This window comes from Bombina bombina, chromosome 4 (genome assembly GCF_027579735.1).
Source record: "Bombina bombina isolate aBomBom1 chromosome 4, aBomBom1.pri, whole genome shotgun sequence".
Lineage (NCBI taxonomy): Eukaryota > Metazoa > Chordata > Amphibia > Anura > Bombinatoridae > Bombina > Bombina bombina.
This window is the reverse complement of record NC_069502.1, coordinates 1,046,030,889-1,046,058,117: the sequence shown is the minus strand read 5'-3', so window position 1 is coordinate 1,046,058,117 and position 27,229 is coordinate 1,046,030,889. Positions and strand designations below refer to the sequence as shown.

The window sequence follows — 27,229 nt, the reverse complement described above, 5'->3', positions numbered from 1 at the left end:
CTTAGGTTAGGATTTATTTTACAGGTAATTGGGTAATTATTTTAACTAGGTAGATGTTAAATAGTTAATAACTATTTAATAGCTATTATACCTAGTTAAAATAATTAACAATTTACCTGTAAAATAAATATAAACCCTAACATAGCTACAATGTAATTATTAATTATATTGTAGCTATCTTAGGGTTTATTTTATAGGTAAGTATTTAGATTTAAATAGGAATATTTTAGTTTATAATATGAATTAGATTAATTTAATAAGAATTTAGTTAGGGGTGTTAGGGTTAGATAGAGTTAATATAGTTAATATAAATACTATAGTAACTATATTAACTATATTAACCCTAATATAATTAGGGTTAATATAGTTAATATATATAATGTAATAACTATATTAACTATAATATACTTAGGGTTAATATAGATAACATAGCTGGCGGCGGGGTAGGTAGATTAAATTAGGGGTTAATAATTTTAATAGAGATGGCGGCGGTGTAAGGGGCTTACATTAGGGGTTAATACTATTAATATAGCTGGCGGCGGTATAGGGGGATTAGATTAGGGGTTAATAATTTTTATATAGGTGGCGGCGGTGTAAGGGGTCAGATTAGTGGATAGATAAGGTAGATGGCGGCGGTTTTAGGGGTTCACATTAGGCGATAGATAAGGTAGGTGGCGGCGGTTTTATGGGCTCACAGTAGGGGGTTAGTTTATGTAGATGGCGGCGGTTTAGGGGTTAATAACTTTATTAGGGATTGCGGCGGGGGATCGCGGTTGACAGGTAGATAGACATTGCGCATGCGTTAGGTGTTAGGTTTTATTTAGCAGATCGCGGGTGACAGCTAGATAGACATTGCGCATGCGTTAGGTGTTAGGTTTATTTTCTAGCTAGTTTAGGGAGTTACGGGGCTCCAATAGTCAGCGTAAGGCTTCTTACGGCTGCTTTTTGTGGCGAGGTGAAAATGGAGTAAGATTTCTCCATTTTCGCCACGTAAGTCCTTACGCTGTATATTGGATACCAAACTGCGCTGGTTTGGTATACCTGCCTATGGCCCAAAAAACTACGGGCGACGGCAGAAATATACGCGCGTAACTTCTAAGTTACGCCGTATATAGGATACCAAACCAGCGTAAATATTGGCGTCGCCGGCTTTTGCGGGCGACGATTTTTATCGGATCGACCCCCTAATCAATAGGCAAACAAATCATTATTTCCATCTAGGAACCTGTAGCTGGAGGTCTTTTTGTGTATGAGCTCCAGGTTGCAGTAAACTTGATAGAGTTTTTATTGCATGTTAATTGGTTAAAGTTACACTTATTTACCTCCCCAAAAAAACTAATAATAATTAAAAAAATACACATTTAGTATTAAAATGTATTTTTATTGACAATACACAATATTAAAACAATAATAGTATAATGCTTTTTGGGAACTGACTTAAAATTGCACCATGGTAAACATCTATTTACAAAATAACTTTACAAAATGTAAGAAATTTAACATGTAAAAATAAGTAACAATCAAGCAATTTTGCACAAATACAAATATTTAACTCAAGAAACCTAAACAGTGTAAAAACTTCATATATCAGTATCGTATTATGATTATATTAATTTGTTGCTGGTGAATGACTGAATAAAAATAAAAAAAAAGACGTAAAAATGGAACTGCCTTGTAAATTTATGCAAAATCCACCACTAAATACCAGTTATACCTTGTGCTTATACTGTACAGATCAGATACAAACAGGCTCACATGATGCAAACCATACCAGTGAATATTGATTTTATCCTACCTAATAATACCCATCTATGGCCTAAATTATGTGTAGCGCAAAATATTAGCGCTACTGAGAGTTAACACCTTGCAAGTTAAGTCAATAGTGATCCTATTCTCATGCTCATATTACAAGTTGAACGTAAAATGTTTGCTCTCGAGTGAAAGACACGCTAACAATTGAAAGTCGTAAAGTGCAGTAGCGCTAACACCCTTTATCCAATTACTTCTATGGGACACGCTACAAAAGCCTGTTCTGGCTTTCACTTGCATGCTAACCTGAAGGTACGCTACGCCAATGGCACTAAAGCCGAAGGTGTGTTAAGAAATACTTTAAATACCTTTGTCCTTCACTTAGAAGGAAATGTTATTTTATATCTATATGTGTATATGTGTGTATGTATATATATATATATATATATATATATATATATATATGTGTGTTTGCAGTTATATATTTAAAAATAAGTATATACATACTTATACTTACTTTCAACTTGTAATGCGAGCAATGTTTATTGATAAACATTCTCTAGTATTTCTGTTTTATCAAGGACTTGTAATACTAGATTAATCTTAGTCCAGCGATATTGATAGTACACCCTGCACAATCAATAGTGTTCCACTTGTAATAATCTAGGTTTATTTATGTAAAGCACGAGTCACCTTTATATTGATTACATTTGTAATATTGACATTAATTATATTTAAAAACAAATCAGTTTCAATAAAACACACCAACAAATCTAAGTCTGTGAATTCTGTGACTTACACCAATAAAGAAGTTAAAGGGATACAAAATGGCACCTTTTTATTTTAGGTTTTATCTATTATCACATTTGCTTCATTCTCCTGTTATCCTTTGTTGGAGGAGCAGCAATGCATCACTGGTGCAGCTGAAAACATTGGGTAAACCAATGATAAGAGGCATATATGTCCAGCCACCAATCAGCAGCTAGCTCCCAGTAGTGTAATACTGCTCCCGAGCATACTTAGGTATGATTTTCAGCAAATGATACCCAGAGAAGGAAGCAAATTAGATGACTGAAGTAAAATGGAAAATTGTTTAAAACTGTATGTGAAAGAAAACTTTTGGGTTTCATGTCTCTTTAATTACTTGTAGAAGCATTCCCTTTTATAATGATCTTTTGTGAGCCATAGTTAGTGTTAGATTACAAACCACAGCTAGGCATGACTCAAAAGCATCACTTTTCCAACACCCCTTGTAATTTGGTGCTACACTATATCATCATAGAAAAATAGCCATATAAGGTTATGCAACTGTATGTTGTGGGTCTTAATACAGACTATATAGTTCTTGTTAAGATATGTAAACCCTTTTCCTTCAATGTGCAAATTATTATAAGGTGTTTCAATTAATTTTGTTTCTGGTGACATCACCACTAAGATGTGCACTTAGGGCTAGATTAATCAAAGCTGAGGCGTACAGGGGCACGTATGCGCGCCCCTGTACGCCTCAGCTTGCCTGTGGCAGGGCGAAATTACCCGCAGGTGATCAACATTGCACACAAGCGCAATTTTGCGCTCGCGTGCAATCCAGCCCCCTGCCCGCGCACAGCCAATCACGTGCGGGCAGGAGCTGTCCATCTCCTCATTCGGACTCGACTGCAGAGATTGAATTTTGCCACCTTAGAGGTGGCGAAGAGGTTAAGGAAGCGGCAGTCTGGTGACCACTGCTTGATAAATTACGGCGAGCAAGTTCTTGTGAGAACTTGTAGCCGTAGGGCTTTGTTAAATTGAGCCCTTGTTGTCAGCCTTCTAGCATATATCTGTTTAAGAAAGCCTTATGCACAGTTTCTAATTGGCTGCACCTGTCAAATATACAGAATGCACCCCTAGGCTGCTGCCTCTGGAGAAATCTGTCACTTTTATACAATTATTTTATCTACAATAAATATTACAATGTGCAATTGATAGCTATTAAAACAAATTGCACTTTTTTTAACACTAAAGCATTGACTTATGAAATGACAACATAAATACACAATACCTTACACCTGTTTGTAATAAGAATTGATAAGTGTTAAATTCCCCAGCAATAAGTGATGGGTGTATGTTGCTAGTGCTGCTCAGTGTTTTATATTGTGCATTCTTAGGAAAACCAGCCATTAAGGTACATTATAAATAGAGAATATTTGTTATAAAACAAATTTGGAAAATGACACATTTTACCATTTTTGTCAAATTTGTTTAATAATGAATAAATAATTGGAATTGTAACAAAAAAATAAATGTTGTAAGGGACAAAACTTATTTAACGCAACATTCATATTTGTTTATAACAAATATATAACAGTTCTGCAAATTCGGTCATCTGACATTATATATAAACCCCCTCTGCTCAGATAGTGCCAGATGCAGTGAACACTGTCACCTGCAGCAGAATAACATTTATTTTAACTAAATGTAAATGTTACCGAATATACAATATTTGTTTCATTTAAATGAAACAAATACTGAATTGTGCATCAAATGAATATTCCCGAAAACTACCTTTTTAGAATATTTCTTATGAATCATTAATCCGAAACAAATTATCTGCTGCTTCACATGTCTAATATTTATTGTGGAACATGTGACACATTATGTGAGTTGTATTCCTAACATTTCTGTATGAGACACACTATGTGAGTTCTGTTTGTCACATTGCTATATGTGACACACTGTTAAAGAAAATGAGATAGAAAGCGCCAGGAAAGCTTAAACCTAATATTGGAGAGTTAATATTTGGGACTGGTTTCAGTGTTAGAATGTGTGTAAGGAAATAGTCGTATATTAGTATTAGAAAAAACACTTCAAAATATGTCAAGTAAAAATATATATTCTATTTATTTGCTAAAAGCTAGACTCTCTATAGGTATCGTTAAAATATCTTCGATTAGACCCTATATAGATATCTTTAACATATCATTTGAAATTGATACATAATCTTATACACAAATATAAAAAATGGGGTAATAAAAAAATATCATCAGCAATTGCACATTAAAAACATTTCATATAGGATTAGGTTGGCCAACCTTAAAATATTGTGGGTTAAAGCTAGAAACGCTAAAATAGATAGCAGAAGTCTAACACTGATCAGAATCCGAGTCAGCAAATGATCCTTAATGTGGGCGGAGTGAGTTGTTTATGTCCTTTATCCAGTCCTGAGACTGCTTAAAGGGACAGTCTACACCAGAATTTTTTATTGTTTTAAAAGATAGATAATCCCTTTATTACCCATTCCCCAGTTTTGCATAACCAACACAGTTATATTAATATACTTTTACCTCTGTGATTATCTTGTATCTAAGCCTCTGCAAACTGCCCCTTTATTTCAGTTATTTTGACAGACTTGCAGTCTAGCCAATCACTGCCTGCTCTCAGATAACTTCACGTGCAAAAGCACAGTGTTATCTATATGAAATACATGAACTAACACCCTCTAGTGGTGAAAAACTGTTAAAATGCATTCTGAAAAGAGGTGGCCTTCAAGGTCTAAGAAATTAGCATATGAACCTCCTAGGTTAAGCTTTCAACTAAGAATACCAAGAGAACAAAGCAAAATTGGTGATAAAAGTAAATTGGAAAATTGTTTAAAATTACATGCTCTATCTGAATCATGAAAGCTTATTTTGGCCTAGACTGTCCCTTTAAATTTCCAGTAGTTTTTACTTTATATTGCAGTGGTAAAGTTCCACCGTGGTTAGGAATAGGTAAGTTGTTTAGTGATCCTCCTCTTTGTAATTTGAACCAAGGCAAACCGATGCTGGAGCAGGTCAGTGATTTTCTTCTCCGCCTCTCTTGCATTTTTTTGTAAAAGTGATCTTTCCCGGGTCTACGGTTCTGCCAAATACTACGGAATCTCCAAATGGACAGAAAAGTTCTGCAAAATACGGTATCTTAGCAACGCGTTTCGGCTGGCACAGCAGCCTTTGTCAAACCTTTGCACGTCTAATTATAAATAGTCTATTTAAAATGTGAGGCATCTCCATCACACATAATGTACAACAGTTACTATACACAAATATATCAAAACTACTTGTATAACACCTTGGCTAAAAATGTAATATTCATACTGGAATATTTTGAGACATTTAAAGGGGCAGAAAAGTAAAGTTTAAACTTTCATGGTTTACAGAGAGCATGCCATTTTAAAATACTGTTATAAAATTAGCCTTGTTATTTTGATAGTAAACCTAGGTATGCTCTTAGGAACTTAGGGGAGTATACTGTATGACAGCACTATTAACAATATAGTATAACAATGTTATAAATATTGTTGCAATCAATGCTGCCACAGAGTGCTAAATACACATGCACACTCCTGAGCTCCTATGCGCCTGCCTAGCTTTATGCTTGAACAAAGAATAGCAAGAGAACAAAGCAAATTTAATAATAGAAGTAAACTGATTTTTTTTTAAACTGTGTGCTCTATATAAAACATAAAGTATAAATTTTGACATTACTGTCCCTTTAAATGAAGATTAGAAATCAAAATATTTGAGCAAAATATATGGAATTTAAATGACATTGAACATAACTAATTATCTGTATACTTAATTAGTTTACCAATGTTCAGAGCAAAGCAGAATAAACATTCCTAATCAGGTTTTCATCACCTGAGTACAGCCGTATGAAATATATACAGAAAACGTTATTATGCAATTTAAGATTTAAAGGGGTATTAAAGAGATTTAAAGGTTAACAGTAAAATGTGCATGGGTGCAGTTCAATTTTAAATAGAAGCATTTTTTGCAATAAACTTCTAGTAGCATAAATGCTTCTACTAAAGGTTATTGTTCTTCAGCTGCATATATACATATGCTGTGAGTGCTCCCTGCACCAGAATTAAAACACTACACCTTCTCAGAGAGTTAGAAGTGGCTTGTATGACACTAATTAAAGGTACATAAAACCAAACATTTTTTTTTTAACAAATAGAGAATACAATGTTTAACAATTTTACAATTTGATTCTAATATCTAATTTGCTTCATTCTCTTGGTATCTTTTATTGAAGAAGTAGCAATGCACTACTGGGAGCTAGCTGACCACACTGGGTGAGCCACTAACATGAGGCATATATGTGCAGCCATCAATGAGCAGCTCCTGACCCTACCTAGATATCATTTTCAAAAAAAGAATACCAAGAGAACAAACAAATTAGATAATAGAAGTAAATTGAAAAGTTTGTTTTTTAAAATGACATGCTCTATCTGAATCGTAAAAAAAATACAAAATTGGGTTTGATGTCCCTTTAAGTCTTTACTGAATCAGTACACACCACTGCCAGCTTTCTGAGCAGACATGGTGTTCGAATCTTTCAGCAGAAGGGAGGTTTAACTTGCTACTTGGTGAAACTTCTTTCCAAAGAAAATACTTTACTCATTTGAGTTATAGTGGAGATGAAATGATGAGATTAAAATCCTACATTACATAAAAGTAATAGATATTAGAGCTGATTTAAGAAGCAGCGTATGCAGCTGTTTCCGCGCGAGCCTTCAGGCTCGCCAGAAACGTAATTTAAGAAGCAGCGGTCTTAAGATCGCTGCTCCTTAATTCGTCCGCCACCGCTGAGGTGGAGGACAGCAATCTTCCCGATCAGATACGATCGAGATGATTGACACCCCGTGCTACGGCGGCATTGCACAAGCATTTCACACAAAATGCTTATGCAATGATAAATGCCAACAGCGTATGCTGTCGGCATTTATCGATGTGGGGCAGACATGATCCGCTACAGTGGATCATGTCCTCCCGCACATTAATAAATTGGCCACATAGAATTATTGTATAGAAAATTAGCAAATCTAAGCAAGTACCCCCACTTGCTTTCCCCAGATATTTTATAGACAATGTTAAATGCAATTCTAATGGTACAAACTTTGGTTTGGCTAATCTTTTTTGCTTCCCAACATTTCTTTGTGGTTTTCTAGGACAGGCAGATGAGGAGGACTTATGGTCAGTGTCCCACCGTTGTTTGGAGCTACAGGAAAGATTGGCCATGAGTGTGGTAGTCATGGGCAGATTCACTGTGGTGTGAAGGGAACAGTGTTTTCCAACTCCAGTCATCAGGGCACACTAACAGGCCATATTTTGGTAACAACTGAACTCGAGCACAGGGGAAATAATTAACTGATCATTAACCATGGTTACTAACTTGCACTCACCCATCACCTGTACCTTTAGGACTGGAGTTATTAAAAATGGCCTAGAGATTGGGATATTTTGGCTTGAGCGGAGAAGCTACAGGAGGGTAAATAGTAAAATTTCCCACAGCCTATGACAATCCCACAAGATCTGGGACAAGTGCATGTTTTATACCTGTCCGTGGATTAAATAGTGAAGTTGTAGATTGTAAACTTTACAGAGTAGTGTTTTGATTAGTCTGTTATATGTATCTGTATTATTTTTTTACCATGAATCAGTATCATTGTGTAAGCCTACTCATGTTCCTAGGGCTACAGAATTAAATAGTGCTTCACAAATAAATTATAATCATAGTTAAAAGTCAAACATTTTACAGCACAAGACTAGGGAAAAGACTCTGGATTTCACACATTGTCAATGGCAGTAACTGGTTACTTCTGAAGTTGGGTTATGATGAAAATGCGCTGTTTTTTGGCAATTCTTTTTTACATTAAAAAAAACAAGATTCAAGTTCACTGTATTATTAGTGCTTTCATAATGCTAAGTTACAGCTGAGCACAGCTGGACAATATCCATGATAAAGGGAAATATTCATAAAGAAATGTTGCTTTGTTTTTGAGTTATATGTGATGATTTATAGATGCTGGCAAATATTTTCATTTTGTGTACTTTAGCTTATATTCAGATCCATAATGCCAGGCTAGCTGGTTTATACAGTACAGCAAACAACTGAAAGATGATGTTGCAATATTCGCTCATTCTTGACCTCCTGTTAGTTTATGAAAAAGATCTTCATCCAGAGATTCATTCTGGTCTTTTGATCGGGTAGATAGGAAAATGTAACCCCCTATATACTCATGGACAACTTTGCAGTTTGCGCTCAAACACTTAAACGCAATGGATATATTCTGGTCAAATTCAATAGCAACCTGAAAGGAAACCAAAGAAAAACAATTAGACATGTAGGATAGACCCTCTTTGGCTAAGTATTTAAAAGCTAATCATTTTAAGCTTTAAAACCTATCTTTGTTAAAGGGACATGAAACACATTTTTTTTAATTTCATGATTCAGATATACTGTAGCATACAATTTTAAACAACTTTCCAACATACCTCTATTATCAAATTTGCTTAATTCTCTTGGTATCTTTTGTAAAAGCAGCAGCAATGCACTACTGGGAGGGAGCAAACTAAAAAGATTGTGTGAGCCAATGACAAGAGGCATATATGTACAGCCACCACTCAGCAGCTAGCTCGCAGTAGTGCATCGCTGCTCCTGAACCTACCTAGGTTTGATTTTCAATTAAGGATATAAACAGAACAAAGCAAGTTGTTTACAATTGCATTCTGTATCTGGATTATGAAAGAACAATTTGATGTGTCGTGTCCCTTTACAGAGGTTATTAATGCTCTTTTCTTTTTGCACAATGTCATGTAAGCCAACCACCCAACTCAGTAACAAATGAATTGCACTTACCTAATAATTGCCCTTATCTAACTCTGTACTAACATCATTCTCACCCTTGCAGTCCCCACCTCCTGTATCTCACCCTCCTACCCTTCTAGATTGTAAATTCCCACGGGAATAGGGGCCTCAATTCCTCCTGTATTTGTTTGATACATTTTATCTTGTCTCTTAAACATATTGTATCATTGTTGTACTTTTATCTTTTGTACCCATGGGCAGCGCTGTGGAATTTGTTGGCGCTATATAAATAAAGTATAAAAATAATAAAATAAATGTCATCAGGCTGGTAAAGTGCATATTATTCTAGTGAAAATGAATAATTAGATTTTAGAAGAGTGGGATGCAAGTTTGGCTTCAGAGTTGCATGTTTGACATTTCTATGGCTGTATCTTTTAGACGTAGAGTTTTTAATTAATAAACATTTTAACCACTTAAGGATCACAGCACTTTTCCATTTTCTGACCGTTTGGGACCAGGGCTATTTTTAAATTTTTACGGTGTTTGTGTTTAGCTGTAATTTTCCTCTTACTCATTTACTGTACCCACACATATTATATACCGTTATTTTGGCCATTAAATGGAATTTCTAAATATACCATTATTTTCATCATATCTTATAATTTACTATAAAAAAATATATAAAATTTGTTGCTCATCTACAACCACCAAAAAACACCCATGCTAAATAGTTTCTAAATTTTGTCCTGAGTTTAGAAATACCAAATGCAAGTTATAGGGCAATAAATACAAGTAGCACTTTGCTATTTCCAAACCATTTTTTATCAAAATTAGCGATAGTTACATTGGAACACTGATATCTGTCAGGAATCCCTGAATATCCCTTGACATGTATATATTTTTTTAAAAGACAACCCAAAGTATTGATCTAGGCCAGTTTTGGTATATTTTATGCCACCATTTCACCGCCAAATGCGATCAAATAAAAAAAAAAAGTTCACTTTTTCACAAACTTTTTCACAAACTTTAGGTTTCTCACTGAAATTATTTACAAACAGCTTGTGCAATTATGGCACAAATGGTTGTAAATGCTTCTATGGGATCTCCTTTGTTCACAAATAGCAGACATATATGGCTTTGGCATTGCTTTTTGGCAATTAGAAGGCCGCTAAATGCCACTCCGCACCACACTTGTATTATGCCCAGCAGTGAAGGGGTTAAGTATGTAGCTTGTAGGGAGCTTGCAGGGTTAATTTTAGCTTTAGTGTAGAGATCAGCATCCCACCTGAAACATCCCACCCCCTGATCCCTTCCGAAAAAGTTCTCTTCCCTCCCCCACCGCATAATTGTCCCGCCATCTTAAGTACTGGCAGAAAGTCTGCCAGTACTAAAATAAGTTTTTTTTTTTTATTATATATATTTTTTAAAAATATCTATTCTGCTGTGTAGGATCCCCCTTAGCCCCCAACCTCCCTGACCCCCACTCCCCCAAACAGCTCTCTAACCCTCCCCATCTACCTTATAGTGCACCATCTTGGGTACTGGCAGCTGTCTGCCAGTACCCTGTTTGTCACAAATAATGTTTTTTTTTTTTTTCTGTAGTGTAGCTGCCCCCCCCATCAATAGCCAACCCCCCACCCCCTCCCCGATCACTTAGATAACCCCCTCCCTCCTCTATCCCACCTTACCCTTAGCAACAAACACATAGTGTAGCTTACCACTCACTCCCGCCCCGTGCATGCGCGCGTCCCCCCATGTACACACGTGTCCCTGTGATTCACCCCGTGCGCGCACCCCTGCACGTGATCCCGCCGCCCTGCGAGGACCTCCGCACATCGATGACCACCCACCCGCCTCCCACATCGGCTCCCACCCACCAATAATCATGGCCATCGATGTCCGATGCAGAGAGGGTCACAGAGTGGCTCTCCCTGCATTGGATGGCTAAAAAATGTTATTGCAGGATGCTTTAATAGGATCGCTTCCACCGCTTTCAAAGACCAATGACGTACAGGGCACGTCCTTGGCCGTTAAGGACATTTTTGTGTAGCACTTGCCCTGTACGTCGTTGGTCCTTATGGGGTTAAAAAAGGTGAAGAAATGTTATCATGAGAGCAGGGATGATAAAGAGCAGGGATGATAAAGTTCACTCTGTAATAATTGAATTAAATTACCTGAAATTCAAAATTAAACTGATTTAGAAACAGCATGCAAATTTAAGAAACTTTTCAATTTACTTCTATTATCAAATTTACAATTTTTTTTATATCTTACCTAGGCTCAGGAGCAGTGTACTACTGGGAGCTAGCTTATGATTGGTGGTTACACACATATGTCTCTTGTCTTTGACTCACCAGATGTGCTCAACTACCACCCAGTAGTGCATTGCTGGTCTGGAGCTGACTTTAACTATGCATTTAATCCCTTTGTAGGTGAGTAGGTGTAGTTGTTTCATTTTTTAATAGCTAGGAACAGACAGCTCAGAAGGTCAATAAAAACCCATAGGTGTGCTAAAATTTTATTTAATGGTATGCACTAGATAGGGTATCAGTATTAAAGCAACATTGTGCACTAGAATTTTCTTTGCATAAATGTTTTGTAGATGATCCATTTATATAGCCCATCTGGGAGTATTTTTGTAACAATATATAGTTTTGCTTATTTTATAATAACATTGTGCTGAATTTCAGACTCCTAACCAAGCCCCAAAGTATCAGATGTAGACTCAAGTCTACAGATTCTTGCTTGCTCCTGTTTGTGTAATCTGTCTTTTCATATGGAGGGTCGGGTCGGCTATTCCTGCTTTCCCAGCCCCTTTCTCTGTGTGTCCCAGCCTAACCTCATCAACAGTGCTAAACCAGGAACTTCCAAGTAAGTTTTTAAAATGTTTTATACTAGATTTTTATATGTGAATATTCTTCTTTATAGTAGTGTGTATTACATGCAGTTATAGGAAAATTGGTATACACTGTCCCTTTAAGTATTTTATTTACTGCTATGTATTGAAGGGGCAATACATTCACAATTACATTTTTATGATTCAGATGGACCATGTAATTTAAAGAGAATTTTCAATAAACTTCTATTATATATACTGATTTTAGATTAGTTTGAGATGTCTACCAGAAATATTCAATAGATAAACATTGATCAAGCATACTCTGCTTTTAAAACATATATTTCTACAAACATAATGAGTTAGCTACTAAATTCCTCTAGATGTGATGAATTGGGATATGTGCTTAGTTAGTTAGTTAGTTAAACTTACCTGTCTTATTTCCCAGTTTACATTCCATTGCTTCATATTGGAGAATCTCCATGTTGTAATTGGGTCCCCTGTAGCAATATCTATTCTTATCAGTCTGTTGTATGAGACTCCAAGAAGATCATCCTTCTTGCTTCCCTGAAATCTGTTTAAATAACAAAAAAATATAAAAATAGAAGAGCAATGTTATCTTTAATTTGCATGTGCATTATTTTGTATCATTACAGCAGATATACAATAGCTTTATAAGATTTATATTACAGTTAATTTGTATTGATCATGTGAGCCAGGAAAAAAAATAATCTATTCTTACCTGATAAATTCATTTATTTTTTGTTAGTGAGAGTCCACGATTCTTACTCTTGGGAATTACAATACCTGGCCACCAGGAGGAGGCAAAGATACCCTATACCATTGTTTCAAGTATCCCTCCTACTTCCCCTTCCCTTCTAGCATGTAGCTGAGTATTGAAATATACAAGTCCAGCAAGACCTATCAGGGTGCGCTCACATAGCCTATATACAACATAATATAGAAGATAAGCAATAGTCCCAAAGATGATATGATCAAACTCCAACCACAGGCAGCTCTCCCCAAAAAAGAGGTAGATGATAAAAGAATCTGCAAAACAGAAAGGAGGCGCCTCATAGGATAATAATGTCTAAACAGGAATAACACTCAGAGAAGGCAAGTGCAAACTCATGTAGTCGGAGGCACACATAGTGCTATATGTTGCGTGCCAAGACATCTAAAGTCGCCCGGCAGACTATCTACTGGTAACCCGCTTCTGATCACGTGATAAGTCCACCAATCCGAATCTTTGCTACGATAGCGTCAGGGATGGTTTCTCAGAGTATCCACCAATTGGCTGGCCCAAACCGGGGGGGGGGGGGTGTTAGGAATGCGAGGATTACCTCATATAGAAACAGATAGTAGAGCAGGGGTATAATAAAATCTGTTTATATAAAACAAATGGTAAAAACAGCAATGCATTTCCCAGCCACAGTGCCGTTTCTTCAGGCTATAAATAAAATGTGAACCCCTTGCTCTATTTAACTCTCCCATTGACCAATCGCTGATCGATCTAATTGACACACCCTAAACGAGGCAGGCAAATATTAGCCATAGCATACTGTACAATCCTAACAACTAAAATAAATATCAATATAAACTAAAACTTAACTAATTTCTGATATGTGATAAATGAGTGTATTGAAATGATCAAGATCCCATTTTAGGAGATGTGATCAACAATAAACCTAGAGTAGTGTTCAATAAAGCATAGAACTTCAAAACAATACTGGCACCTAGCAAGGTAGTGAAACATAAGAAAAACACTTCTAACCCTATGGATAATAGGAAAAATAGTGGGCCCCATAAGGGATCCTTCAGGTGTGGAAATAGGACATGTAAAATGTGCACTCACATTGAGAACCACAAGAACACCTTTCAGTCTTTTGTGACTAAAAGGGTGTATCCAATAGCGGGTGGCATATCATGTGCATCTAGCTATGTGGTGTACCTATTATCCTGCATTTCTGGGATCCAGTATGTTGGTCGCATCTGCAGACGCCTTATTATCAGTGACGCTATCATAGCAAAGATTCGGATTGGTGGACTTATCACATGATCGGAAGCTGGTTACCGCGAGATAGTCTGCCGGGCGACTTTAGAGGTCTCGCTCACGACATATAGCACTGTTTGTGCCCCCGACTACGTGAGTTTGCACTTGTCTTCTCTGAGTGTTATTCCTGTTTAGACGTTATCCTATGAGGCACCTCCTTTCTGTTTTGCATATTCTTTTTTCACTGAGGATAGAAAGAAGAAATAATATAGGGTACTGAGATGCAAACTAGGACTTACGCCACTAGAATTTTTTTTTGGTGGGTTCGTGGACCAGGTAAGAATACATTATGTTTTCTTTCTAATGGTATTGAGAGACCATGACACTAACTCTTGGGAACCAATACCCAAGCTGTGGAGTTCATGAAAATATGAGTGGGATAAAAAAAAAGAAAAAGAGAAAAGGAAGGCCCTCCTTTTTCAGGGACTACCGCCTGAAGAACCATCCTGCCAAATGCTGCCTCAGCCGAAGCAAAAACATCAAAATTATAGAATATGGTGAAAGTATGCAAGGATAACCAAGCTGCCTTGCATATCTGTTTTACAGAAGCCTCATTTTTGAAAAGCCCAAGACGTCAAAACTGAACGAGCAGAGTGAGCAGTAATTTGGATAGGCAGTTGCTGACCTGCCACTAAGTAAGCCATACAGATAAAGCTCCTCAACCAAAAGGTGAAGTATACTGAAGTAACCATTTGAGCATTCCATTTACCAGATACAGAAAAATAAGATGGAAGGTTGACATAATTCCTTAGATGCTTGGAAATAGAACTTCAAAGCCCTTACTATATTTAAATTATGTAAAAGTCTCTTTTTTAAAGACCCTGGGTTTGGACAGAGAGAAGGAACAATAAATTTACTAACAATGCTTCCAACTGAAACAACCTTTGACAAAAACCCAGACATAGTATGCAAAACCACTTTATCTTGATGATAGATCAAGTACTGAGGTTAAAAGGAAGAGAAGATAATTCAGAAACTCTTCTTGCCAAAGTGACTGCCAAAAGAAACAAAACCTTCCAAGATAATATCTTAAAATCCAATTAGTGCATTGGCTCAAATGGAGGAGATTGTAAAACTCTGGAGGACCAAATGGAGATTCCAAAGAGGAAAAATCGGCTTAAAAACCCTGAGTAATCCTAAAGAGAGCCTGAACAAAGTATTGAATATTAGGCAAACGTGCTAGCTTCCTATGTAACAGAACTGAAAGGGCACAAATCTGACCCTTAAAGTGAAGGTAAACTTTGATGAATGAAAGCCCGTTTTTTTTTTAAATACTATTAAAAACAGGGGCACTTTCATTCATCAAAGTTTAGAAGGCAGCCATTTTGATTAAAAACTTACCTTTGTTTTTTGCACAGCCAGAGCAGCTTCCTCCACCCGGAGATCCTCTCTTCACATGTCATCAATGACTAATCCAGCTTCCTCCAATCACAGCATGGCCTCAGGCAATGACTACCCTAGGGGGAAAGCTGTGATTGGAGGAAGCTGGATTAGTCATTGATGACGTGTGAAGAGAGGATCTCCGGGTGGAGGAAGCTGCTCTGGCTGTGCAAAGAAGAGAGGTAAGTTTTTAATCAAAACAGCTGCTTTGTAAACTTTGATGAATGAAAGTGCCCCTGTTTTTAATAGTATTTTTAAAAAACAGGCTTTCATTCATCAAAGTTTACCTTCACTTTAAGGGGCAGATTTGTGCCCTTTCAGTTCTGTTACATAGGAAGCTAGCACGTTTGCTTTCATTCATCAAAGTTTACCTTCACTTTAAGGGACCTGGACGAAAAGCCCTTGTCTAAACCCTTAAACCTTCCAGAAGAAATTGTGTGTGTGTGTGTGTGTATATATATATATATATATATATATATATATATATAAAAAGGAATCACAGAAAGAAGCACTCCCAGAACCTATGAATATTCTGGGAGCCGTATGTTAGTCATAAATTTACCCTGAAGAACAAAAGCACGCCAAGCTAATGTCTATGGCACGAAAGACGGCCCGCCTCTTTTCTCCTCTGTCATAGTGAAGCGCCATGTCCTGACAAGCCTCAGCACTCTGCTGTAAGTAAGGTAATCGGAGTGCTGAGGATACTGTGACAGCTCGGTACCCCCAAAATTAAAGTGTGTTCCCCAACCTCAGTGGTCCGTGTAGAAAAATAAAGAAACCAGAGTGCTGAGGGTCTTGTTGCAGCCAAGCAGGAGCAAGAAAATGACCACATTGAAATAATGGACAGTGTACAAATTCACATGAGTATGATTACACATACCCTACATACAACCTGTAATGTCTCCCCATAAGCAGGACCTAACTACACTGTCCCATGTTGATGATCGTGCCCTGCACTCATACATGAAAAGGAGAAGGGTTCAACCTGCTGTACACACAGGATGCAATTGTCCCCAGCACTTACTAAGTGCCTATAGGGGTAGAAGTGGAGACCAGTGTTAAAGAACTTACCCCCATCCAGTTCCACTCCTCAGAAAACCTGTCATGTAGAAATATGTCCAGATCTGTAACAAGCAGAAAAGGACAGATATGAGAAGAGTGTACCGTTGGTGGCTTAAAAACAGGCAGAAATTGGGGAGACTGAGCGCGAACGAGTCGCGCTGACCGAGGAAAAGCTAACCCGCCAGTTCCAAGCCCTTGCCTGATATCGGAGCCGGGCGTTTGTGCCACAAGCCAGCCAGGAGCATCAACAGAGACCGGGTGCCGGTGCCAAGAAGCACATGCTGGAAGTGGTTCATGAACACGAGTATACTGATACTCCGCCAAGTCTCCCATTTGCTTAGAAAAGCTTCGTAGCTGAAGCAGCACCTTCTGATTGATACAATTGGGGAAAAATACGCTGGAGCCAAGTACACGAACGCTGCAACATAAAGATAAGTGTTTTTTCTTCTCTTGGCTCTGGATTATACTGTGTGCATGTAAAGTGTAAAGCTTAAAGTCTGGGTGAACAACAAGAGTTGAAATTTTATGTGCACTGGCTGTGGTAAAAGAAGCGCTAGGGAACATGCCATCTTGTATAAAATAAGGCTGTCAAGGATAAGGCTAGCACTGCTAGCCGCAAAGACAGAGAAGGCTGTAAGGGTTAAAAGTTGCATGGAAGTCTGGTGGCATAAAGCGCATAAAGTGTTGATGGACGCTTGTTTGTTTGTTTTAAGACCCCAGTGAAGTTGCACACCCTAGAAGAGTATACTAATAAATCCCTTCCACTCTTGGTGAAATTTGTCAGTTTATCGTGATGGCAGGCCTTAAAAAATGTTAATAAATTAAATGGTGCTAGCGCTTCCCAGTGTCCCAAAGACATCAGTATTACAGCACAGTACTAAGCCCTTACGAAAGCCCCAGTGAAGAGGCTTACACTCATGTTTCAGTGAACGTTTGTCTTTCTTTCCTTATTCCCCTGCTGTTTACATCTATCCTGCAAGGGAATTTTAAATCTCAGAAAAACTTTGTATAATAATCAAGTAAAGAAAGGAATACAGGAAAAGTCCACAGGACCCAAGTGTGTGCTTGCTCAGAGAAACTCTCTTAATTGAGACTGTGGAATCTATTTAGAATCATCACTAGAAGAGTTAGGAGGATAATAGTCTCAATAATTGTTGAAAAATCTCCTCCTTAAAGAAGAAAAAAGTTCCCTACTGTGAACATTTAAACATTTTCGGCTATGAAAGCTGGGAGCTCTAAGACTTAATTGTAGAAGTTTAAAAAAAAATAATCTCATCTGGGTTTGATAAGTATCCAGTGGAAAGCTGATCTTGGGCCTGTTCTGATTCAGGAAGCTATACTAAATGTTCTAGATAATGAAGCTTTTGTAGCTATAGCCAAGATAATTTGTACACAATTTCCTGGAATAATGTTTTCTAGCTTAAAAAGCTTTTCTCAGTAAAATTCTTTAGTTATCTATACACTATGTGTAGATTTATCTTTTTATGATGATATGTATGGTTAACATTTGAAACAGTGCTCAATATAAAACTGTTGACTGCGTATAGATTTAAATGAAAAATCTGGGCCTTAATAAGAAAGATCTAAAAGTCTAAACCTGTTTTCTAAATGATCTCACTATATACAAATAAGAAAAATAAGCTGTAGATCTGTCTCACTATAATCTATTCATTATCAGGTCTTGCCTTTTAAGATAATTTTGCCCTGACTATATAGAAGATCTGTATATATTTGTATATATATTGTTGTTGCTGTTTTTTTTTTTTTTGTTTTTTTTTATTTATGCTAATCTCTTGTTCTAGTATAGGATTGTGTAGATTGCTGAAGGAAAAAAGAAGACATAGAAAGCCATACAGAGGTCGATAAATTTAGTTTCCTTTATTTGTGTACAGGTGTAGATTTTTTAGGTCAATGACTTATGGGAATGTGATTGTCGCACGTGTACATAAGAAAGTAAGGGCCTAGAACGCAAAGAGCTAAGGTTAGCTATCAGTAAATCTGTTGTGCTGCACATTAAAACACTGCAAACAGTATACAGTGCTTAAAAGGTATAAGACTCCCTCCTTTTCACAATAGTGTGTACACCTTTATATATATATATATATTTTTTTTTTATATATATACACTTATCACTAATAGTCACTGAGATTTATCACTCTTGTCACGTCTGTTAGAGGTCGCTTGCTGACCTCCAAGAACCTTCCTTTTTTTTCTTCCCTTTTTTTCTTTTTTCACTGCTCCACTTGAAACACTTTTTTTTTCTCACTTACACTGATAACCCCCACTTTAAGGGAGCAGATTAAGATAAATGGACAGATTTGTCCATAATCTGAAAGATAAATCACCAATCACTATGGCAGCTAAAAATATAGAGAGAAATAGGAATAAAAATGTTAATGAACAAACACAAGAAAGCTCAGAAAGCCTGACTGTAACGCATGCTAATATAGACACACAACTGTTAATAAATCAGATATCAGCCCTAATGATGCCTCAGTTTGACACATTAAGGTTAGAACTTTCAGTAATTTCAAACGAAGTAAAACAATTTAATCAGAGGTTAGGAGAGGCAGAAAGTCGAATCTCTGACTTAGAGGATCAACTGGGTATTAAAAGTAACATAATTAAGACACTTTCAGGGCAAATTACAAAACTACAAGAGAGAGTTGATTCAGCAGAAGACAGATCGAGAAGGAACAATTTAAGATTTATAGGCATACCAGAAAAATTCACAAACGCAGATTTAGAGGCATTAATTTCAAAGGAAATCCCAAAACGACTAGGAATATTAAGGGATGGCCCAGAAATTATAATTGAAAGAGTACATAGATTAGGCCTAAATAAACAGCTGGTAACAGAAGAGCATACAAAAAGATCTTTTTCCAGACCTGTAATAGCTAAATTTTTAAACTATAAAGATAAACTAGAAATGCTAAAATATTATAAAAAACTTTCAGCACCGCTAACACTGGAGGATAGTAAGATTCTTATCTTTCAGGATTTTTCTTTGGAAACTTCCAATAAAAGGAAAGTAATGTCCCAGTTGTGTTCACAGTTTATCCAAAAAGGAATACAAGCGTTTGTAATTTACCCTGCGATTTTAAAGATAGGGGATAAGGAAGGTTTTAAATCTTTCCAGACCAGTGAAGAAGCTACACAATATCTTGCAACAAGGTTATGAAAGTCACAATAAAGTATATCCAGATGGTGTTAAACGATTTTTATTTTTTTTCTATATTATTATTATTTTTATTTTTTTTTCTTTCTTCCTTTTCTTTTTCTTCTTTTTCCTTCCCCCTCAGCCTTCTCGATACACATAGATTTAATAATAGTAATAGAGTAACTAAGGTGGTTATATCACTAATAAAATGATATGGCTCCAGGTTTAAAACAGTCAATCTATCTTACATCTTGGAATGTTGGGGGAATTGTCTCACCGATTAAAAGAAAGACAATTATTAAACATCTGAAAAAATTCAATACTGATATTGCATTATTGCAAGAGGTCAGACTCTCGGCAGCAGAAGCAGCTAAATTGAAAATTAATTGGGTAAAAGAAATAGTAGTCACCCCATGCACAGAAAGGAAAAAAGGAGTCGCTATTCTGTTGAGTAAAAATTTAGACTATAAAATTTTAGAGGTAAAATTAGATGTAAATGCCCGCTTTCTTATAATGCAAATAGAAATTAAGAAGAAGATATATACCATATGTAATGTCTATGGCCCAAATAATTTAGACATGGACTTCTGGGGGAAACTTCAAGCATTACTGCTGAATCACATAGAGACAAACTTAATAATAGCCGGTGACTTCAACCTAACGCCTACATTTCCGATAGATAGAAAAAGCACAAAAGGTAGAGGGAAGGACAATAGAATAGCGAAGGAAATTAGAATTTTACACACATTTAAAAAAGCACTCAAAGTATCTGATATTTAGCGAGCTCAGTACCCTGACGTTAAAAAATTTACATGTCTTTCTAAATCATTTTTTTCACTCTCTAGGATTGATTATTTCTTAGTATCTGATTCTATTCTTAAAATAGAACCTAAGTCTGATATAAAGGATTTTGCAATCTCTGACCACGCACCCATCACACTAGAATTTTCATTAGATAATATAAAAACTACTAGTCATAAAAGAAACTCTTTTTATTTCCCCAAATATATGTTAAAAAATGCATCCTTTGTAGCTATGTTAAAAGAAAAATGGCACATTTTCATAAACTTAAACAGAGAATATGAAGATAGATTAGAAACTCTTTGGGAAACAGCAAAAGCTGTATTAAGGGGAGAAATAATAAGCTTCATGACTAGATTTAGGAAAAAAAGAAAGGAGAGAGAAAAACAATTTACGAACCAATTAACTAATATGTTCAATAGATATCTTCAGTGTGGATCAAAGAATAATTGGTTAAAGTATATACAGGCGAAACAGGAAAGAGACTTATTCTATTTACAAGAAACAACTAAAGAGGATTTAAAAAAAAAAGGCAAAATATATGAAATTTGGGAATAAAACAGGTGGTTATTTAGCTAGACTAGTGAAATCTGAAAAGAAAAATACTATAATATCGGCAATAAGAGTAGATAATACACTTCTACATAACCCCACAGAGATTAACGAGACCTTTCACCATACATTTCAAAAATTTTACAGTTCTTGTGAGGTTGATACCGTTAAGAAGGAATCTTTCTGGGAAACTATTGTAACGCCAAGTCTATCAGCAGATGAAATTGAAAAGATTAACTCACCAATTTTAGAAGAAGAAGTAGAGGGAATAATAAATAAAGTTAAATTAAATAAATCTCCCGGACCAGACCAGCTCCCAGCCGAATTTTATAAAATATTAAATAAAGAAATTATCCCATATCTGACTAGATTATTTAACTTCTACTACATAGAGAATGGCGCAATGTCAAAGAACTTCTCCAGAGCGGTTACAATTCTGATTTTCAAAAAGGGAAGGGATCCTGAGAGAGTAGATTCATACAGACCTATTTTTCTACTTAATGTAGATTATAAGATTTTGGCTACGATAGTAGCAGAAAGACTAAAAAATATTATGGGTAATATTATACACCCCAACCAGGTGTGTTTTATGAATGGTAGAAGCTCTGTAGTAAATATTCGCAAAGCATGTATCATTATTGAATATTTTAATGAATTGTTGAATCAATCGGAGAAACCTCATAAACTAAATCAGGACGCTGCTATAGTAGTTCTAGACGCTGAAAAAGCTTTTGATGCAGTGCAGTGGGACCATCTTTTTACGTCTCTGCTTAAATTTGGTTTCTCAGGTCCATTCGTGAATTTTATTAAAACTATCTATAACAATCCGGTTTCAAAAATTTCGGTGAATGGGATAGATTCTGAAGAAATAATATTGGAAAGAGGCACTAGACAGGGCTGCCCTCTATCTCCCTTCCTATTTAACTTATCGATTGAGTCGTTAGCAATTAAAATCCGCCAGGCATTACAAGGAGTTTTATTTAAAAATATAGAAGAAAAAATTCTACTATATGCGGATAATATCCTGATTTTTCTAAGAAATAGTAAGTCCAATATCCCAAAATTAATGGAAATTATAGAACTATATAGCTCTTTTTCAGGCTATAAAGTTAATATTAATAAATCGGAACTCTTATGGCTCAACAAATATAAGGACTTGTATAAAAGCCCATTTAAAGTCATGGACCAAATTTTATATCTAGGCATCAATTTAAGTAAGAATCCAAAATGTTGGTATGATTTAAATCTAACCACAATCCTTCAGAAGATATATCTCCAGCTAAACGCCTGGAAACACTTGCCATTAACTCTATCGGGAAAGATTGGACTAATTAAAATGATCATCTTCCCTAAGATCCTATATAAATTACAGAATCTACCTCTCTTGTTAAAGAAGACAGATATTATAGTATTTAATAAAAATATAACAGAATTTCTGTGGGGAAATAAAAGGAGAAAGATATCATTAAAAATGTTATCATATCCAAAAGAATACGGGGGCTATGCACTACCAGATATTGGGAATTATAATCTAGCATGTCTGGTCAAAATAGCAGCTGAATGGCTAATAGATAAAGAATATTTTACAGACAAACTATTAGAAGAAGAGATTGTGAAACCTTATACACTCAAAGTGCTATTACATACGCAAATTAAAGATATCCCTCAGAAGATTAAAAAATTCAGCTCATATTTCGGTATCATCAAAGCCTGGCAACAATATTGTAAGAAATTAAAAGTTAATTTTACAGTCTCTAATTTCTTAACAATAACCGGCTATCCTCCGTTTCTAGAAGCATTAAAATCTGCAGTTTTTCATAGATGGAAAAGAAAGGATTTAATAAATATTAGTCAAATGATTAATTTTACTTCGGATACAGCACAGATCAAAACATTTGAAGAGCTAAGAGGTGAATTTGACCTCCCTAGCAAAGATTTCTTTGCCTACTTACAATTAAGAGATCTTGTCAACAAACTACTACAGAATCAAAATAATGAATGGGGTTGGCCTTTACTTACACATATCCTGGATCTATGTAAAATGGAAACATTTTCCATAAAAAAATGGTATAAAGAGTCATTAAGACAGGAGGGCAATTTAAATCTGCAATTGATTGTCAAGAAGTGGCATCTGAAGGGACTAACAGAATGTAATGAAGAATACATAAAAAGTAGTATCATGAGAACTAATAAGATCTTCATTGCTACTAATATTAGAGAAGCACATATTAACCCCTTAATGACCGAGGACGTGCAGGGTACGTCCTCAAAAAAAAGGCAGTTAATGCCTGAGGACGTACCCTGCACGTCCTCGGTGTGGAAAGCAGCTGGAAGCGATCTTGCTTGCTTCCAGCTGCTTTCCGGTTATTGCAGTGATGCCTCGATATGGAGGCATCCTGCAATAACCTTACACGGCCATCCGATGCAGAGAGAGCCACTCTGTGGCCCTCTCTGCACCGGACATCGATGGCCGGTATCGTTGGTGCGTGGGAGCCGACTTGGGAGGCGGGTGGGCGGCCATCGGTGTTCCCTGTGTCGTCAAGGGGGGCGGGATCGGGTGCGGGCCGTTAGGGGGCGCGCACGGGCGCGCGCGTGCACGGAGGGTGGCGGGCGGGCGCGTGCACGGGGCGGGAGCGGGTGGGAACCGCTACACTATGGAAATTTTTTTTAGTAACAAATGGCCAAATCTTGTTTGTGCAAAAGCACAAAAAGAGATCATGGAGGGGTGGGGGGGTTGGTTTTGTGTGGGGGGAAGCTACACTGCAGAAAAGTTTAATAAAAACTAAAAAAAAAACATTTTTTCTTCTAAACTGGGTACTGGCAGACAGCTGCCAGTACCCAAAATGGCGCAGATTAAGTTAGAGTGGGAGGGTTATAGAGCTGTTTGGGGGGGATCAGTGAGGTTGGGGGCTAAGGGGGGGATAGTACACAGCAGCATATGTAAATATGCTTTTTTAAAAAAAAAAACAAAAAAAAACATAGGCCTAGATTTAGAGTTCGGCGGTAGCCGTCAAAACCAGCGTTAGAGGCTCCTAACGCTGGTTTTGGGCGCCCGCTGGTATTTGGAGTCAGTGATTAAAGGGTCTAACGCTCACTTTTCAGCCGCGACTTTTCCATACCGCAGATCCCCCTACGCCATTTGCGTAGCCTATCTTTTCAATGGGATCTTTCTAACGCTGGTATTTAGAGTCGTTTCTGCAGTGAGCGTTAGAGCTCTAACGACAAGATTCCAGCCGCCTGAAAATAGCAGGAGTTAAGAGCTTTCTGGCTAACGCCGGTTTATAAAGCTCTTAACTACTGTACCCTAAAGTACACTAACACCCATAAACTACCTATGTACCCCTAAACCGAGGTCCCCCCACACCGCCGCCACTCGATTAAAATTTTTAACCCCTAATCTGCCGACCGCCACCTACGTTATACTTATGTACCCCTAATCTGCTGCCCCTAACCCCGCCGACCCCTATATTATATTTCTTAACCCCTAACTTGCCCCCCACAACGTCGCCGCAAGCTACTTAAAATAATTAACCCCTAATCTTCCGACCGCAAATCGCCGCCACCTACGTTATCCCTATGTACCCCTAATCTGCTACCCCTAACACCGCCGACCCCTATATTATATTTATTAACCCCTAATCTGCCCCCCTCAACGTCGCCGACACCTGCCTACACTTATTAACTCCTAATCTGCCGAGCGGACCTGAGCGCTACTATAATAAATGTATTAACCCCTAATCCGCCTCACTAACCCTATCATAAATAGTATTAACCCCTAATCTGCCCTCCCTAACATCGCCGACACCTACCTTCAATTATTAACCCCTAATCTGCCGACCGGAGCTCACCGCTATTCTAATAAATGTATTAACCCCTAAAGCTAAGTCTAACCCTAACACTAACACCCCCCTAAGTTAAATATAATTTTTATCTAACGAAATAAATTAACTCTTATTAAATAACTTATTACTATTTAAAGCTAAATACTTACCTGTAAAATAAATCCTAATATAGCTACAATATAAATTATAATTATATTATAGCTATTTTAGGATTAATATTTATTTTACAGGCAACTTTGTATTTATTTTAACCAGGTACAATAGCTATTTAATAGTTACCTAGTTAAAATAATTACAAATTTACCTGTAAAATAAATCCTAACCTAAGATATAATTAAACCTAACACTACCCTATCAATAAAATAATTAAATAAACTACCTACAATTACCTACAATTAACCTAACACTACACTATCAATAAATTTATTAAACACAATTGCTACAAATAAATACAATTAAATAAACTATCTAAAGTACAAAAAATAAAAAAGAACTAAGTTACAGAAAATAAAAAAATATTTACAAACATAAGAAAAATATTACAACAATTTTAAACTAATTACACCTACTCTAAGCCCCCTAATAAAATAACAAAGCCCCCCAAAATAAAAAAATTCCCTACCCTATTCTAAATTAAAAAAGTTACAAGCTCTTTTACCTTACCAGCCCTGAACAGGGCCCTTTGCGGGGCATGCCCCAAGAATTTCAGCTCTTTTGCCTGTAAAAAAAAACATACAATACCCCCCCCCCAACATTACAACCCACCACCCACATACCCCTAATCTAACCCAAACCCCCCTTAAATAAACCTAACACTAAGCCCCTGAAGATCTTCCTACCTTGTCTTCACCATCCAGGTATCACCGATCCGTCCTGGCTCCAAGATCTTCATCCAACCCAAGGGGGGGTTGGCGATCCATAATCCGGTGCTGAAGAGGTCCAGAAGAGGCTCCAAAGTCTTCCTCCTATCCGGCAAGAAGAGGACATCCGGACCGGCAAACATCTTCTCCAAGCGGCATCTTCGATCTTCTTCCATCCGGTGCGGAGCGGGTCCATCTTGAAGCAGGCGACGCGGATCCATCCTCTTCTTCCGATGTCTCCCGACTAATGACGGTTCCTTTAAGGGACGTCATCCAAGATGGCGTCCCTCGAATTCCGATTGGCTGATAGGATTCTATCAGCCAATCGGAATTAAGGTAGGAATTTTCTGATTGGCTGATGGAATCAGCCAATCAGAATCTAGTTCAATCCGATTGGCCGATCCAATCAGCCAATCAGATTGAGATCGCATTCTATTGGCTGATCGGAACAACCCCCCCTTGGGTTGGATGAAGATCTTGGAGCCAGGACGGATCGGTGATACCTGGATGGTGAAGACAAGGTAGGAAGATCTTCAGGGGCTTAGTGTTAGGTTTATTTAAGGGGGGTTTGGGTTAGATTAGGGGTATGTGGGTGGTGGGTTTTAATGTTGGGGGGGGGGTATTGTATGTTTTTTTTTACAGGCAAAAGAGCTGAAATTCTTGGGGCATGCCCCGCAAAGGGCCCTGTTCAGGGCTGGTAAGGTAAAAGAGCTTGTAACTTTTTTAATTTAGAATAGGGTAGGGAATTTTTTATTTTGGGGGGCTTTGTTATTTTATTAGGGGGCTTAGAGTAGGTGTAATTAGTTTAAAATTGTTGTAATATTTTTCTTATGTTTGTAAATATTTTTTTATTTTCTGTAACTTAGTTCTTTTTTATTTTTTGTACTTTAGATAGTTTATTTAATTGTATTTATTTGTAGCAATTGTGTTTAATTAATTTATTGATAGTGTAGTGTTAGGTTAATTGTAGGTAATTGTAGGTAGTTTATTTAATTATTTTATTGATAGGGTAGTGTTAGGTTTAATTATATCTTAGGTTAGGATTTATTTTACAGGTAAATTTGTAATTATTTTAACTAGGTAACTATTAAATAGTTCTTAACTATTTAATAGCTATTGTACCTGGTTAAAATAAATACAAAGTTGCCTGTAAAATAAATATTAATCCTAAAATAGCTATAATATAATTATAATTTATATTGTAGCTATATTAGGATTTATTTTACAGGTAAGTATTTAGCTTTAAATAGTAATAAGTTATTTAATAAGAGTTAATTTATTTAGTTAGATAAAAATTATATTTAACTTAGGGGGGTGTTAGTGTTA

At 36.7% G+C, this 27,229-nt stretch overlaps 1 protein-coding gene across 2 annotated transcripts in view; it reads right to left on the bottom strand.

The window, feature by feature from the left end:
* Positions 1-1,360: 1,360 nt before the first annotated feature.
* FERMT1 (FERM domain containing kindlin 1) overlaps positions 1,361-27,229 on the bottom strand; it is a 144,783-nt gene continuing 118,914 nt past the window's right edge. For both annotated transcript variants that reach the window (XM_053712175.1, XM_053712174.1), the window contains exons 14-15: positions 12,626-12,767; positions 1,361-8,860 (exon numbers count right to left, since the gene is read on the bottom strand). In XM_053712175.1, the coding sequence (XP_053568150.1) occupies positions 8,687-8,860; positions 12,626-12,767 (316 nt within the window). In that variant the 3' untranslated portion in view covers positions 1,361-8,686. The remainder of the gene's footprint in view (positions 8,861-12,625; positions 12,768-27,229) is intronic.